Genomic DNA, 17,686 nt, shown 5'->3' on the forward strand with positions numbered 1-17,686 from the left:
AATAGTTCATTCGTTTTTACTGCTGAGGGGTATTTCATAGTATGAATGTACTACAATTTGTTTAACTATTCACACGTTGAAGAATATTTGGTCTGTTTCCTGTTCAGGGCTATTATGAATAAAGCTACTATAAACATTTGTAGACAAGTTTTTGTGTGAAAATAAATTTTTATTTCTCTGGGATTAATGCCCAAGAGTGAAATGCTGGTAGTTGCATGTTGTTATTTTTTTTTAGGAAGCTGCCAAACTGTGTTTCTGTGTGGCTCTACCATTTTACATTCTCCTCAATAATGTACAAGTAATTCAGTTTCTCTGCACCCTTGCCAGCATTTGTTGTTGTCACTATTTTTTAGCCATTTTTGATAGGTATGTAGTGATTCTCATTGTGGTTTTAATTTGCGCTCAGTAATGGCTAACAATGTGCTCATTTGCCATCTGTATATCTTCCTCAGTGAAATGATTGTTCATGTCTTTTGCCCATTTTCTAATTGGATTGATTTTTTTACTTTGATTTTGAGAATTCTCTGTAAATTCTAGATATAAATTCTCTATCAGATACATGGTTTGCAAATCTTTTCTCCTAATCTGTAGGTTGTCTTTTCATCATTTTCACACTGGCTCTTACAGAGAGTTCTTTTTATTATTTTGAATGTGTGTTTAACTTTGTCAAATGCTGTTTCTACATCAATTTATTTGGTCATATGCTTTTTCGTCTTTAGCCTATTAATATAGAGGATTACACTGATTGCTTTTTGAATATTGAGCCAACCTTGTATCTGTGGGATTAACCACACTTGGTTATGATATATAATTTTTTATATGTTGCTGGATTCTATTAGCTAAAATTTTTTGAAGGATTTTATTTTTGTTTGTATTGATGAGGGATATTGGTCTGCAGTTTTCTTTTTTGTGATGTCTGTCTGGTTTTGGTATAATGGTAGTATTAGATTCATAAGATAAATTGGTACATATTCTCTCTTCTGCTTTCTGGAAGAGATTGTGTAGAACTGGTGAAAATACTTCCTGATAAGTTTTATAGAATTCTTTAGTGAAACAACCAGGGGCTGGAGATTTCTTTTTTAGGACTTTGTAACTATGAATCAATTCTCTTAATAGTTATAGGACTGAACCAATTATTCATTTTATTTTAGGTGAGTTGTGGTATATTGTGGTTTTCTGAGGAACTGGTTTGTTTCACCTCAATTGTTGAATTGTAGGCTAAGTTGTTTGTAGGATTCTCATTTTTCCTTTTTGATGTCTGGAGGGTCTGTAGTCATATTCTCTGTTTTAGTCCTCTTATTTGTAATTTGTACCTTCTCTCTTTTTCAGAATTGCTAACGGTTTGTCAACTTTATTGATCTTTTCAAGGAATCATCTTTTGCTTCATTGATTTTCTCTTTTTTTTTGTTTTTCTTTCCAAGTTCTTGAGGAAGAGGCTTAGAATATTTGAGATTTTGCTCTTTTTTAATATGAGCATTTAGTAATATATATTTTCTCCTCAATACTTCCTTATCCTTATGAAAATTTGTGGTTTGAGATTTTGCAATTTTCTTTTGGTCCACAGATTATTTGGAGGTATGGTATTTAGTTTTCAAGTGTTTGGAGAATTTTTTATTATCTTTCTGTTATTTATTTTTAGTTTAATTCATTGTGGTCAAAGAATACTATGATTCAGTTCTTTAAGTTTGTTTAGACTTGTTTTATGGCACAGGATATCTCAGTATATGTTCTGATGGGCACTTGAAAACAATGTGTATTTGCTGTGTTAGGTATAGTGTTCTGTAAAGGTAGATTAGATCTTGTTGTTTGAAGGTGTCCTTGTTCTTCTGTATCCTTACTGATAATCTATCTAATATTTTATCAGTTGTCGAGAGATGGATGTTGCAGTCTCCAGCTATAATTGTGGATTTATCTATTTCTCCTTTCAGTTATATCAGTTTTAGTTGGCATATTTTGCAGCTCTGTTGTTTGATATATACATATTTAAGATTGCTGTATTTTCTTGGTAGACTGACCCTTTTATCATTATGTAATATCTATCTCTGACCCTAGTAATTTTCTTCACTCCGAAGTTTACTATATCTGATGTTAATATAGCTACTCCTGCTTTCCTTTGATAAATTTTTGTGTGATATATCTCTTTCCATCCATTTTCTTTCAACCTGCCTATATTGTTATATTTGAAAGGAGTCTTCTGTAGATAGCATATATTTGGGTCATGTTTTCTTTAATCCACTCTGTCGATCTCTTTTTATTGATGTATTTAGATCATTTACATTTAATGTAACTATTGATATGTCAAGGCTTAAGCCTATTATATATTTAGTTTTCTGTTTGGTTTCTGTTTTTTGTTTCTCCAACAGGGGGTGAGGTGTATGGCCTCATTATTGCCATAATAATGGGGTTAGAAGCCCAGTTTCCCCTTTCAGCCTCTGTTGACACTCAGAAAGGAAGGGGTCCTTCTTACTGCTGGTCGGAGTGGGAGTACTGTCTCCTCACTAGGCTTTCGCTGATACCACCCTTGATAGGAGGGATAATAGTGCTTATTACTCTTGCACACATGGCCTCCAGTTACACCTTGTGATGGGGTGGTGCCTTATTACATTGGCTAGTGGTAAAAGTCCTAATTTTTCACTGGACATCCTCTGACATCACCCCAAGGGGAGGAGAAAGTGGGCCTCAGTACTGCTCGGTAGGGTTGGAAGTCCAGGCTCCTCACTTGGTTTCCCTGACAGAAAATGGGAATTTATTACTGTCCCACAAAGATACAAGTCCCATCTCTGAACTCTGCCTTTTCTGGCACCACCTCAGCAAAGGGTGGGTGAGTGTCTTATTATACTCATTGTGGGTGAGATTCTAATGACTCTACTCAGCCTTTCCTGGTGTAGATGGTTGTGGAACCAAACATTTTTCTGTGGTATTTGGCTTGAGTAGAGTGATTATTGTCAAAAAGTTTTCTGTTTTACTAGGCTGTTCCTTTCCTGCATTTTTGGCTAGAGAGAACAGAATTTATTGGAGATTTTTTTTGTCTGTACCCATTGGCATTTCTAGGTTGCTAGTATCTTCAGCTTCAAGTCTGGAATACATGAGGTAAGGAAAATGTATGTCTACTTCATCTTTCCAGAAACAGAAGTCCCAGTTGAAGCCTTTTAATAAGACTTTACTATAAACTTGAGATTAGTATGCCTAGCACTCAATAAATACTTGTTGAATGGTTTTATAAATAAATATAATACAGATGTACTATTCATGGAACCCAAACCCAGGCCCTTTCTCCTAGTACATGCAGTTTTCTTTCATAGTAATTATCATTTTGTAATCATATATCTGTATGATTGTTTGATTAATGCCTTTTATTTCAGTGTATTAAATATTTCGTGAAGGTTAAGACTACATATCATTTGGTCACTATTATATCAGCAGTACTTACCATAGTTTTTTCACTTGGCACATAGCATGTATTCAATTAATTTGTTGATTATATTAATGTGGAACCACAGATACAGAGGGCTGACTGTACAGTATAGGCAGGTTTTCAACTACCTGGAAGGTAGGCGCCCCAAACCCCAGCGATGTTCAAGGGTCAACTGTATTTGTTTGGGTGGGGTAAATAGACAAGGTAACTTGCAGCCAGAGCCACCAGCCAAAGCCACTAGTCAGCCCAGACCTATCTTAGTTGGTCACCTCAAGGAAGACGGATTTCAACATGTTGGCATACTTGTAACCCATTTGTGGCATACCAAGGTTTGTTGGTACAAGGTGGGAAAAAATTGACCTTTGATGTATCTTTATTCCCAGCCCAAGTCCATCTCTCAAGTTTCTATTTTCACTTCTGTAATTTTCTCTTTCTTAGGATGACAAAGAAAATAACAATTTTTTTATTCAGGGAAGACCCCATCCCTATCCATAAGAAGACCTTTATTTTCATCTTAACCAAGAAAATCACACCAGTTTACAATAGTATAACATTATAGTGAATTATTCGGTCTTAAACAACATCATATGAAATAATAATAATGACACCAATAATGGCTAATATTTACTGAACCCTATATAGATGCCACATTCTGGGCTATGCACTTAAAAATTGATTATCTACTTTGATCCTCAAAGCAACTATCAGAGGTAAAATTACCACCTCATTTTAAAGATAAAGAAATTGAGGCACTATCCCCATTTTATAGAAGAAGATATTGCCTGAAGTCACACATTTATCAAATGTAGAGCCTGGTTTTGAAACTGACTCTAGAGAAGGCATTCTTATCTGTGATTTTTACCTAATTAAATGCCTAGGAATGAATGGAGAGAAGAAGTGTGTGTGTGTGTGTGTGTGTGTGTGTGTGTGTGTGTGTGTGTGTGTGTTTAACAGTTGTATCTCTTAAAGGAGATAAAGTTCAACCCTGAAATTTCATCCTGCAGTCTCAACCTCAGCAACAGACCTCCTGTCTTTGGTGTTTCAAATAAAAATATACATTTTTTTCTTCATAAGACAATGTAAGTTTTATAGGCACATGCAACCCAATTTAAATCCTGAAATATACATACCTTTCCCTCACCTTTTGGATCAGAGACTGTTAGCTGCCCCTCTAACTATATTTGTTCTCTCCATCTTCTGTGGTAATAAAGCTTTCAGCTGTGAATGCAGCTGCCTGGCTAACGATGCTGCACAGCTCTCTTGAAGCATAAAGTGGCCACTTGATTAAGTTTTGGCCAATGGGTTGTGATAGTAGTATTTGACATGTGAAATTTCTATTGCATGCCACTGAAACAAAAGGAATGTTTCCTTCTCTTTATCTCTCTTTCTCACTAGCTGAATTTCAAACATGATGGTAGGAGCTGAAGCAGCCACCTTAGAACGTACCCAACAGGCACTATCAAACCTCTTCTGGAACAGTCAAGGGCATGTGTGTTTTTGAGGGGCATGATACCTTGTCACACAACTCCAGAATGCCACTGACATCCTTATAACTTGTGCTTCAGGTAGTTTTATAATGGGCAACCTATGCTGTAAGCAGTGGCCCTGAACATATTTCAATCGTTTGACACATTGATTTGTTATAAGGAACAACTGGTGATGGCTATCTTCACACATTTTAAGGCTGCTATGTATAAGAATTAAATAGTTGTTTTCTGTATGATTCTAAGGGTAAAAATTGTTCTAATTGTGTGTATATCCCATAAGAACACATATTACACTTAAAATGTAGAGCTTTTTAACAGAATTGCTCAAAAGTAGAGTGGGTCACCTTAAAATAATTGGAATTCCATCAGTGAAAGTGTTCAGATATAGTTTGGGCAACCAGTTGGTAGAGACATTGTATAGACACTCAGTCATTTTAATATGTTAGTAGGATGTGTTGGTATTTAAGCTCCTGATACTAAGACCAGTGATTCAAGAGATCATTAGAATTAATGGCACTTGGCTTAGAAATATAAAATGAAATTGAAACTAATCCTACAGCTGCCATTGGGCTATATAAAGTTGTGATTATTATCAAGTTAGATGTTTTATGCCTCAATTCTGACAGCTGTCTGGAAAAAAATGATGGATCGAGGGACCCTGTATTCTTCTGCCAGATGTCTTTTACTAAGCCTTTGAGGGTAAATTAGCCCAATCTGAAGATTAAAAACTTTAAAAATAAATATCACCCAAGGGGGCTTAAAGAAAGCAAGAAAAGTCATAGTACAGGACTGGGCTGGAATAATTTATGCCTGGCTTGCCATCTTCAATTGATGGATAGTCACCAGGAACTTTATGTTGAGGAGGATTATTCAGCCTCATCTGGATTCATCTGGAAATGTGCCATGGATGATTACTGATGGGAAGGGAGAATGGTAGAATATAGTATAGATATTTGCCATCTCTCTCATGGAGAATTCCTGGCAAGTTAGTTAGATAGAACTCACAAAATTCATCTCTTAGGGGATTTCACCTGCTCCTGGCTTTGGTTCTTACTGTGTAGATCCAACAGTTCAAAGTGTCCGGGGTCAATTAGGTTCAAGCACTGCCTCATACAACTCAGAAGAGTATAATGTACAAATCAGAATGCCAATGTAGTAATTTGCAATTACGACTATTACTGTCAAGTTGATTAAACTTCCTGTGTCTTTTAGTCAGGGCACTCAGGCTGCTGGTGACATTGAGATAGATGAGTTAATAATGCTAAGATTTTGTGTATTAGGCTATAACTTTCCTTTTTCCAGTATGTTCAAATTTTACTCTAACTCTCTAACTCCCTGAGGCTACATCCTGTTTCCCTGCACTGACTGACTGTGGTCATATTTGTACTTAACCATTTAGAGAAGTGCTTCTCAAACTATCTGTAGTAAAGGTCCAATTTATTTTCTTTTCCCAATCCATTATGGACTGGTACTTTAACAAAATGCAATACAAATGAATTATTATAAAAATAAAATTAAAAATAGACATAAAATTCAAGCATTTTTAAAATTATTTAAATCAATGAACATAAAATAACTTCAAAATTCATATTTCATAAGCAGAATAGTTAATGAAGTATTCAATACTAATGAACTTAGGGAAAATTTGTAATATAGTGAAGCTTCATTTTGTATGCATCGGATAAACACATTATAGTTCATTGGAGCCCATGTATAAACAATTCAATCAGTGCATTGATTTTATGATTTTAAATGGCTATAGAGGTCTATGATAGCTTTATTTAACATTTAGGATATAAAACATAGGCAAGTATTTATATTTAAGTATAAAAATGTACTTGAAATCAAGTCATTCCTAAAACAATAAACCAACTCCCAATGCAACATTGTTCATATAAGAAATTATAACATTACTTACGATGTAATTTTGAGAATTAAAATCTGGGTAAAACGTGGGGAGTATTTGGCCAATAATAATGTCCAGAGATGCAGAATCACTGATTTGTTCCATCATCATAAGGAAGTGTTTCATAGATATGTAGGAGGGATATCCATTTCATACATCTCAAATCCATTTGTTCTGACACTTGTTGACACAAAGAGCTGTGATGATGACTTCTGTTGTAACACCAACTTACAAACCCTCTAAGTACAGTTTTATTTAATCTATTAAATTGATTCCACCATTAAACAAACATCAAATTTTTAGCTGGTGAAGGAAACTGTTAATCTTTCTTCCTCAACCACTAAAACTTAATCATCTAAATGCCTCACATTTCACTCAGAGTAGTTGAAAAGTTGGACATTTTCTGGTTTTTGGGCTCACTATGATTTTAACCTGCTTTATTGACTCTCAGGCTCCACCCTTTTCCACCCATTGTGGTTTTCATTGCTTCCCCATGTTCAAATTTTATAAGACTCACCAATATTCACTATAGTTTCTAGCATATTTCTGTCTCTAAACTTGATTTCCAGGATAACACTTAAACCCTAAATTCACATTAAAAACCCCCATATTCTTAGAAGTAAGAGAGATTATACCTTAGCTCTACTTGGTGTTGGCCATCATTTTCCTTAATACTTGGTGCCACTGTTTGGCCCTCTTTAAATTGATATTTTGGCAGAAGGGAAGAGAGTCTCTATGACCTTGAAAGATCACTTTCGATCAATATTCAGATATACCTCTCAGTGGTATACCCAGTATCTAACTGGTAGAATCCATCCCTAGTAAAGCTGCAAGCTTGCTGTTTTATGCTTATTTATGTGCAAACTACATTCAAATATCATGTTCATCTATTTTTAGATCTATTCTTCATGTAGTGCATGGGAATGACTTTGCCTTACAGGAGATGGAGATAGTCTCTTTATGGAATACTGGCCATGTAATAATAATAAAGAATAATCACAATTGTTTATGAGGAGCAAGGATAAATCTCTACCAGCAAGCCCAGTCTATAGACACTGTCATACAATATCAATCCTACTTTACAGAGTAAATTCCTAACTCCAAACGTATCTCAGATCATTTTATGAGCCTCATCCTCAAGTCCAGCAATATAAAAATGGTAAACATAACGAAAAGTGGCAAATTTAACAAGCAGAGATTCATATTATAGAATTACCTGCCCTTAATATTCCTTGTCTAGGGAATTCACAAGGTGACCAGCTAATCTCACATATGCTTGTACATTTGTTATTAGTTATACCAAATGAAGATATAACCCATGCCAAACCCATGCCAAAGCCTCCATTTAAACTGTTAATGGAGAAGGACTTCTACTATATTCACAATAATTTATTGTCATTTTACAGTAAAGCTAAGTTATAATTTAACATTCACTAAGGACCCACTAATTGACAAAACTGTGCAATTAGCTGTGTGTATGTGAGGAGGGGTATAAATATAGTTAAGATGATGTCTCTTCTTTAGAATATCATAATAAATTCTAAAGTATACATAATATCAATGGTCAGAAAATAATACCCTAACAGCAGGCTGTGATAATGATCACATAGGGGCCATAATGGAGATACATGCAAAGTACTATTGGAGCACAGAGGAAAGAATTAATTCTTACTTAAGTGGGAATAAAGGAAGGCTTTCAAGAAGACAATGAGCTCAGTGCTTTGTGACAGTCTGGAGGGGTGGGATAGGGAGGGTGGGAGGGAGGGAGACGCAAGAGGGAAGAGATATGGGAACATATGTGTATGTATAACTGATTCACTTTGCTATAAAGCAGAAACTAACACACCATTGTAAAGCAATTATACCCCAATAAAGATGTTAAAAAAAAAAAAAGAAGACAATGAATATGAGCTGAATCTTTAGGATTGGTTGAACTTTGACAGGCTGATGATGGGATGAGTTGCTGGTATGGTGGGGGTGGGAGATGGTGGGGTGGGGAATGGAGGAAATGAGTATATGTTGAGTAAAGGGAAAAAAGCCTCTAGACAATGTAAGTTTCTTCTTCCCCAACTGCCACACATTTTCAATTTTGTAGAGGAAAAGGAAGAAAATCTATGGAGCCAGTTGTTTTGGTTTCTTCCATGTGATCACAGCATTGCTTATATGGATTGTCAAATAAGGGATGGGCTCATAAAAGGATATTAATGTGTCATTTTTATTGAGCAAAGTAGCATTTCAGAAAAGGTGATTTCAGAGGCACATGACTTTCATTACAGGCTTCAGGGGCAATGTTTGATCACTGAAAACAGGCTGCTTTGTTCAGCTTTCTCTGATGTTTGGCCTCATCCTGAACACATATGCTCTGACTTGGAAAGAATCAGTCTGTAAAGATTTAATAGATTCTAGATTTGCATATTCAAAATGCATGTCTTGTGGTTAAAAATGAAATGAAAACTATTTTTATATCTATATTTACACAAACACATAGTTCAGACACATCTCAGCAAATTTTTAAAAGGCAATTAGGCATATTATATGTGCTTGTTCTGAGATTATGAAAGTTGGCTGTTTTTTAAATTAACCATTTTATATTTTCACTGAAAAAAACGTATTTTAAGAGACACTATAATGATGATAACGACGTACAAGAACTCTTCAAGTTTCAGGGGTTTGAGATTTGCTATATGTTCTTGTCACCTATCAGGGACATAACTTTCTAGAGTTGGGTGTCACTGACCTCTCTCTTTATTAAAATGAATTAATAGCTTTCTTGCTTAGAGAAAATTGGAAGTCACAAAGAATTAAAGATAAATGTTAAAGATTAACATTTCCATGAGGCTCTTTTCCTTACATGACTGAAAAAAGTGGTTTTCTTTTTTCAAAGCGAGAGGGATGATTAGAAAGAGACCTGAGGTGTCAAAAGCCTTTTGTGTGGTGACTAAAACTCACAGAATTTTCTCTTAGAATTCTCTGGCTTCTGTCCCCTGTGAATTGATATGTAATCTCACATAAACTCATCTTTTAATTTTGAATTCCAATGGAACCTTTGAAAGAAAGATGGCATTCCAAGTGAGTCAGTTTGCTATACATTACATCTGCAATTAGACATTTGTTGCGTTGAAATTAAGCCAAACAGACTTCCACTGAAACAGGATAGGTCCAGTTACGTTCTATTTCGTGTGACACAGAAAAATCTTACCATCTCACTTTGCTGTTTAAAATCCTTCCCTTTCCCTGTCCTTACTTACAACATCCTCTATCTCAATGACGCTGAGTGCGTCCTCTACCTGACATGTCCTTCTCTCTCATGGTAAGTTTTGCAACAATCTCAGAATAGAGATTATTTCAGTTATACATTTGTTGTCTAGACCAGTGCTTTCCAAACCTTAATGTACTTATGAATCATCTGGGGGTCTTGTTAAAAATGCAGGTTCTGATTCAGCAGGTCTAGGGTCTGGCTGAGATCCTAACAAGCTCCCAGGTGATGCAGCAGGACACACTTTGGATAGCAAGTGCCTAGAAACATATGACCTCTCATTAAATTGGCATTAGTTCCTGGACATTGATAACTGAAAATGTAAATTCTCTGACTCTGAGGTTGCTTCAGACTTTGATTGGCTTTTTTGTTTATTGGTAATTTTATAAAGACACTGCACGATCCGGATTCCCTCTATTTCTCCAGTCTCCTTTCTTACCAGTTCCCATTTCTTACTTTATATTTGAGACATAACAAATTATGTGAAGTTTCCAGAATGTATCAGACTCTTTTGCATCTCACTGCCTTTTCAAATACTATATCCTCTGCCTGTCCTAACATTTTGTGATGCTTCCTTTAAAACTCAGCTCGGCTGTCATCTCCTCCACACATCTTTCCCTAATCTCTTTCCCATATAATTGCTTAATTAAATGCCTCCAATTTACTCCCACAATGCCCTGTATTTTCTATATTATAACTTTCTCATAATCTGCTTCAATTGTCTGCTTACTGTCTGTTCCCTTCAAAACAGTGCTTCTATGGGGAAGGCATATACATTTTGTACTACTGCCAATTGCAATGTCTGACACATAGTAGGTATTCATTAAAGTTTGCTGAGTGAATGAAGAAGGGAGGTTGATGTGTTGGTAGTTATGCAATAATATAACGCAATATTTTTTTTCATGAAGCTTAAAATTGAATTGGGAGTAACAGAAACTAAAGTCATAAAAGGTTAAGTACAGGATGAGATAATACTGTAGAAGTAAAATGTTACTATGTGATTAATTTCCGAATGAGGATCATAGAAAATAATTATTCTGAGTTCACTGGAAGAAAATGTCACTGTGGATTTATTATTATTTTTTAATAGACCAGTTTTTTCCATGAGGGATTTGAGATGGCTGACAACACAATGTATTGGAGTTAATAAAAAGTATGAACGCATGTGTAGTTAAGGCAATAGTATGAGAAAAGGAGGGACTTTAGAAGTATACAAAGAGCTCATATACTAGCATGTCTGCAAAAATGATCCTCATTAAATAATAGACAGTAAGGTTGGTGTGCTAATTTTCATTTCCACTCTGCCTGGGAGGCTGACTTCTGTGGAGTCAGCAGCTCCATTGTCCTCTGGCTTCTGGCTGAATTGGGGCAGTGGGGTGCCCTGGCAGATGATCCAATGGAGGAAAAAGAGTGAGATCAGGACATTTATGTTCTTGTGTTGCCTAGAACTGTCTGTGCCTGTGTGTAAATTGTCCCTTTATTAAAATCTCCTTAAATTGTTTTAATTTACGTGTGCCCCCTGCTCTCTGTAGAGACTCTGATAAAACCACAGAGTTGTTTAAAGCTAAATTGAATGCTGGGCTTAATAACTTTTATGATAACCATTAATGCTATAAAAATATTTCAGGTACTTGCTACATATCAGGCATGATTCTGTGAAGAGGTGTTTCAACAGAAGAATTCAGAAAACCAACCAACAAACCTAAAATCTTGTGCTCATATTATTTATATTTTAGTGTGGTAAAGAGGGTATAAATCATATTGGAAGCAAGGAAAAATTGATATGTTTCATATCCCACAGTTCTGCAATGTTTATTTACATCAGCCTCTAGTTTACTGCTTTATTGTAAAGCAATAATATCCCAGAGATGTAGTTTTGGGGTTGTTTCCTTTTTACTGGGGCTAGATTACCCAGAACTTTTGCTTCTCCTCTTTCCTGTTGCTAATATTTCGGTTATTTCACTGCTCAGTGTTCCTCCATCAGGAGATATAAAAGGGAAATAAATGGATGAAAAATTTAGCTTTGACATCTATGATAAAAGGTTTTTGAGGAAGGAGACTAAAATCCTGAACTAAAATGAAGCTTTTCAGTTTATCTGGGTTTGTCTGCCCCCTATTGCCATAAAGATGTTGAGAGTTGTTTCCAGCTTGTCAAAAACAAGAGATAAAATGGACAAAATGTTATATTCATGATGATGAAGAGAACTAGGTCTTATAAATAGATATGGTGCTCTTAATATGAAGCCCTGGTGTACAAATGCTCTGTCTTTGGATGTTAGATTGTATTACAACCTTGTTTGCAGTACTTACTCAGATCATTGTTGACTCATGTGAGTTTAATTCTATGACGTAGCCAAAAAAAGATCATAAATCCCAGCAGGGGAAGACATGGTTGTAGCTTGACCTTGGAAATATGAGCTAAAGGTGCTGAGGACCATAAATTCAATTTACAATAATAACAAAAATAAGATTGTTTACACTGTGCCCAGTGGATGAAGTGAAAATCTAATATTTTTCCTGGTACATGCTGTATATTTTGCCAAGCTTGATTAAATTCCTGTTTAGCAGGTATCTGAGAGGAACTGAATAAAAACACTTCGTATGAGACTTTTGACTCCTAATTTGTTCTTCATTATTGAATTCTTTTTTAAAAAACTGTTTTTCTTGTTTTTTTTCAGGTTCTATTTATGAAATGTTTGGAAATGAATGCTGTTTGTCAACAGGAGAAGTGATTAAAATTACTGGCCTCCAAATTAAGAAGATCATAGCTGAAATCTGTGAGCACATTGAAGGTTGTGAGGCTCCACAACCATTTGAACTGCCTATGAATTTTCCAGGTACAGCATTTTGCAACCATTTCTCATTTGTAAAACTGTATTCTTAAATGTTATATACGTCTCTACAACTGAAAACAATGAAAATGTGGTAGTTTTTGTTTTTTTTTACTCTAAGGCAGTGGGTGAAAAAATCGGGATTCTTATAGTTTAGTGATTTTAGGGACTAATAGAAGGCAAATATTTTCTCCCCTTTTCAGTAAACATTGTTTACTTAGGACTTAATATTTTCTGATAACAAATATTTAGTGAGTTTAACTATATGCACCATTAGTTGTGCCAGATAGTGGGAATGAAGAAATTACAGATATATTTTCATAAGTTATGTAGAAGTAATTAATATTTCCTAAACATATTTACCCTCTTTATTCCTAGCTCCCTGGATCACTGCTAAACTTCACTGTCTGGCCTTACTGACAAGTTTGGCTGCTCTTCTTTAACTAATTAACCTTCAAAAATTAGGTCAGATATCAGGTCTCCTAGAAAACTTTTGCTGACTCTATAATCTAATCTAGATATCTCTGTGTTCCCGTAGTATCTTGGGCACCATAGCATGCACCTTATTGGGTAGTAATTAATGATTTTCTTATTTGTCTTATTCTTTAGACCAGGGTTGGCAGACTTTTTCTGTAAAGTACCAGATAGTAAATATTTTAGACTTTGCCTGCCAAATGGTCTCCATAACAACTACTCCAGTCTGATGTTGTAACATGAAAGAAGCTACAGATAAACCAATATAAACCAATTGGTTTATAAACCAATGAGCACTACATAAACCAATGAGCACAGTTGTGGTTCAATAAAAATTTATTTACAAAAACAGGTGGCCAACAGAATTTGGCCTGTGAACTATAGTTTGCTGAACTCTGCTTGAGACTAAAACTCTTTGACAGATGAAATATGACATATGTAGCTTTATTTCTATGAACAAGCACATTTTCTGGCACAGGGAACGTGCTCAATAATTTCCTGTTGGTTGAATAATTGTTTATCAATGAATGATTAGTGAAAGAGGACAATCTAGTAAGCTGTTACAGCGTAATGTAGTTTATGGTATAACTGAAGTATGCATGGGTTCTGTGAGAGTCTTGATAAGATGGATCTAACTCCAGTTGGTTATGCTTCAGAACACGGATTTTGGAATCATTATATTTGAATCCCAACTCTGTCACTTCTTAGTTAGGTAACCTTGCCAAATTATTTACCCTCTTCTCATGTAAAATGGGAATAATAATACTATCTCTTAGTGTTGTTGGGAGGATTAAATATTGAAATATATTTATATTGGTTAGAGTGATACTTGTCATATAACAAGGGCTATAAAAAGGTGTCAGCTTATATTACCATTATTAACCTTGTCATCATCATTGGTGGAGTTAGGGAAAGCTTTTCAGAGAATGTTATTCTTGAGCTGAGGTTTGGAAAATTAAAATAATTTAACTGTATGAGGAGAGGATTATTCCAAGTGCTCCAATATTTTTTCCCTTTCAACTGAAATCTTATTCCTTGTTTAATTCTAATTACTCCTCATTACCCCATCCTATATAGCAATAGACTCCCAGTTAGATTTTAAACTCAAAGAATCCAATATGTTTTTAAACCATCCTTCCTTATTTGTGAATTTTCCATTTCTTGGGGGGTAATGGTTTCTAATTTTATTTTATTGTGGTCAGAAGACATACTTTGTCTTTTGAGACTACTTTTATGGCTTAACATATGGCCTATCCTGGAGAATGCTCTGTGTTCACTTAATAAGAATATATATTCTGCTGTTGTAGTATAGAGTGTTCTACAGATGTCTGTTGGTTTATAGGATTGTTCAAGTATTCTATGTCCTTGTGGATCTTTTGTCTAGTTCTATCCCTTTTAGAAAGTGGAGTATTGAGGTTTCCAACTGTTATTGTTGAATTGTCTGTTTTTCTTTTCAATTCTGTCAGCTCTAGCTTCATGTATTTGGGGACTCTGATGTAAGGTTTATATGTGTTTATAATTGTTACCTTTTTTTGGTGGAGTTTCCCTTTTATCGTTATATAATATTCTAAACAATTTTTGTTTTAAAATCTATTTTTTTCTAATATTACTGTAGTCACTCCAGTTCTCTTTTGGTTACTATGTTCATGGTCTACCTTCTATTTTTTGCTTTCAAATAACTTGTGTCTTTGAATCTGAAGTATGAATCTACAAGTAAGTCTCTTGTACACAGTATATAGTTGGATGGGCTTTCTTTTTTTAATCCATTCTGCCAACCTCTGCCTTTTAATTATTTAGTCCATTTATATTTAGTGTAATTATTGATAGTGTAAGATTTACATCTTCCATTTTGCTATTTGTTTTCCATATGTCTTAGGTCTTTTGTGTTTCTCTATTTGTCCATTTTTGCCTTCTTTTGTGTTAAATAGATATTTTCTAGTGTACAATTTTATTTCCCTTTTTTAAAAAAAAATCTTTATTTTTTAGAGCTATTTTAGGTTCGTTGGCAAATTTGAGCTGAAGGTACAAAGACTTCCCATACACTATACTACCTGTCTCAAATTTGTACAGCTTCCTCAATATCAAAATACCACTGTCTTTTCATGGTGTGTAACATATCTTTTTAGCACTGAATAATAGTTCATTGTCTGTATATACCACCGTTCATTTTGCTATTCACTTATTGAAGAACAACTTGGTTGCTTTCAAGTTTCGGCAATTATGAATAAAACTATGCAACTATGAATAAAATTATGCAGGTTTTTGTGTGAATATTAATTTTCAACTGATTTGGGTAAATACCAAGGAATATGATTGCTGGACCATATGGTAAGGATATGTTTAGTTTAAAGAAACTGCCAAACTGTCTTCCAAAATGGCTGCATCATTTTGCATTCCTACTAGCAATGAATGAGAATTCCTGGTGCTTTGCATCTTCATCAGCATTTTATGCTGTCAGTGTTTTGGATTTTGGCTCTTCTAATATGCATACAATTATGGTATCTTATTGTTTTAATTTTCAATTCCTTAATGACGTATAATGTTGAATATATTTTCATACGCTTATTTGCCATGCCACATTCTTTGGTGAGGCATCTGTTCATGTCTTTTGCCCACTTTCTAATAAGGTTATTTGTTTTATTATTGTTGGCTTTTAAGAGATCTTTGTGTATTCTGGATACAAGTCCTTTATCAGGTATGTCCTTTGGAAATATTTTGCAAATATTTTCTCTCAGACTGTGGCTTGTCTTCTCATTCTCTTGACAATATTATTCACTGAGCAATTTTTAAAAAATGAAATCCAGCTTATCAATTATTTCTCTCTTTTTTTTTTTTTTGTGGTACGTGGGCCTCTCACTGTTGTGGCCTCTCCCCTTGCGGAGCACAGGCTCCGGACGTGCAGTCTCAGTGGCCATGGCTCATGGGCCCAGCCGCTCCGTGATGTGTGGGATCTTCCCAGACTGGGGCACGAACCCATGTCCCCTACATTGGCAGGCGGACTCTCAACCACTGCGCCACCAGGTATTTTTCTCATAGATTTTGCCTGTGGTGTCATGTCTAAAAATTCATCATCAAACCTAAGGTCATCTAGATTTTCTGCTACATTATCTTTTAAGAGTTTTATAGTTTTGCATTTTACACTTAACTCTGTGATCTATTCTGAGCTGATTTGTGTGAAGGTTGTTAAGACCTGGGTCTAGATTCTTTTTTTTTTTTTTTTAACATGTGAATGTCCAATTGTTCTAGCACCATTTGTTGAAAATACAATTTTTGCTCCATTGTATTGCCTTTGCTCCTTTGTCAAAGATCAGTTGACCATATTTAGATGGGTTTATTTCTGGGCTATCCATTCTGTTTCACTGATTTGTTTATTCTTTCACCAGTACCACACTGTGTTGATTACTGCAGCTTTATAGTAAGTCTTGTCAGTTCTCTGGCTTTGTTCTCCTTTAATGTTGCTATCCTAGGTTTCTTGCCACTCCATATAAACCACAGAATCAGTTTGTCGGTATCCATGGAATAACTTACTGGGATTTTGACCGGCATTGCATTAAAGCTATAGATGCAGCTGCGAAGAACTGACATCTAAACAATATTATATATTCCTATTCATGAAGATAGAATATATCTCCATTTGTTTAGTTCTTTTATTTCTTTCATCAGAGTTTTGTAGTCTTCCTCATATAGATCTTGTACATATTTTGTCAGATTTATACCTATTTCATTGTTTTGGTGCTAGTGTAAATGGTTTTGTGCCTTTAATTTCAAATTCCACTTGTTCATTGCTAGTATAAATAAAAGTGATTGACTTTTGTATATTAACGTTGTATCTTGAAACCTTGCTATACTTATTAGTTCTAGGAGATTTTATTGATCCTTTCAGATTATAATTGAATACATTGTTGATATTATTATTATAAGCAACAAAATTTGTAAGATTAACTAAGAATAAGAAAATAAAAGTTTTAACTTTATCCTCACTCATTCCTTTTCTGCTGCTTTCCCTTTATGTAATTCCAAGTTTCTGACATATAATTTTTCTTCTCCCTGAAGAACTTTTTTTAACGTTTCTTGCAAAGCAGGTCTATTGGAACAAATTCCCTCAGTCGTTGTTTGTCTGAGAAAGTCTATAATTCTCCTTCACTTTTAAAGGATATTAGGATTCAGATTTCTTGGTTGGTGGGGTTTTTTTTCCTCAACGCTTTAAATATTTCACCCTCCTCTCTTCTTGCTTGCATGGTTTCTGAGGAGTAGTTAAATGCAATTCTTACCTCTGTTCTTCTACAAGTATGATAGGTAAGATTTTTTTCCTCTGAC

At 34.9% G+C, this 17,686-nt stretch overlaps 1 protein-coding gene across 1 annotated transcript in view; it reads left to right on the forward strand.

Annotated features, from left to right (window-relative positions):
• The window catches only part of THEMIS (thymocyte selection associated), a 143,699-nt gene that overhangs the window by 21,867 nt on the left and 104,146 nt on the right, over positions 1–17,686 (forward strand). Inside the window, exon 2 of the mRNA XM_065888630.1 lies at positions 12,743–12,901. Coding sequence (XP_065744702.1) covers positions 12,743–12,901 — 159 coding nt within the window. The remainder of the gene's footprint in view (positions 1–12,742; positions 12,902–17,686) is intronic.

Source organism: Phocoena phocoena, chromosome 12 (assembly GCF_963924675.1).
Source record: "Phocoena phocoena chromosome 12, mPhoPho1.1, whole genome shotgun sequence".
Taxonomy (NCBI): Eukaryota; Metazoa; Chordata; class Mammalia; order Artiodactyla; family Phocoenidae; genus Phocoena; species Phocoena phocoena.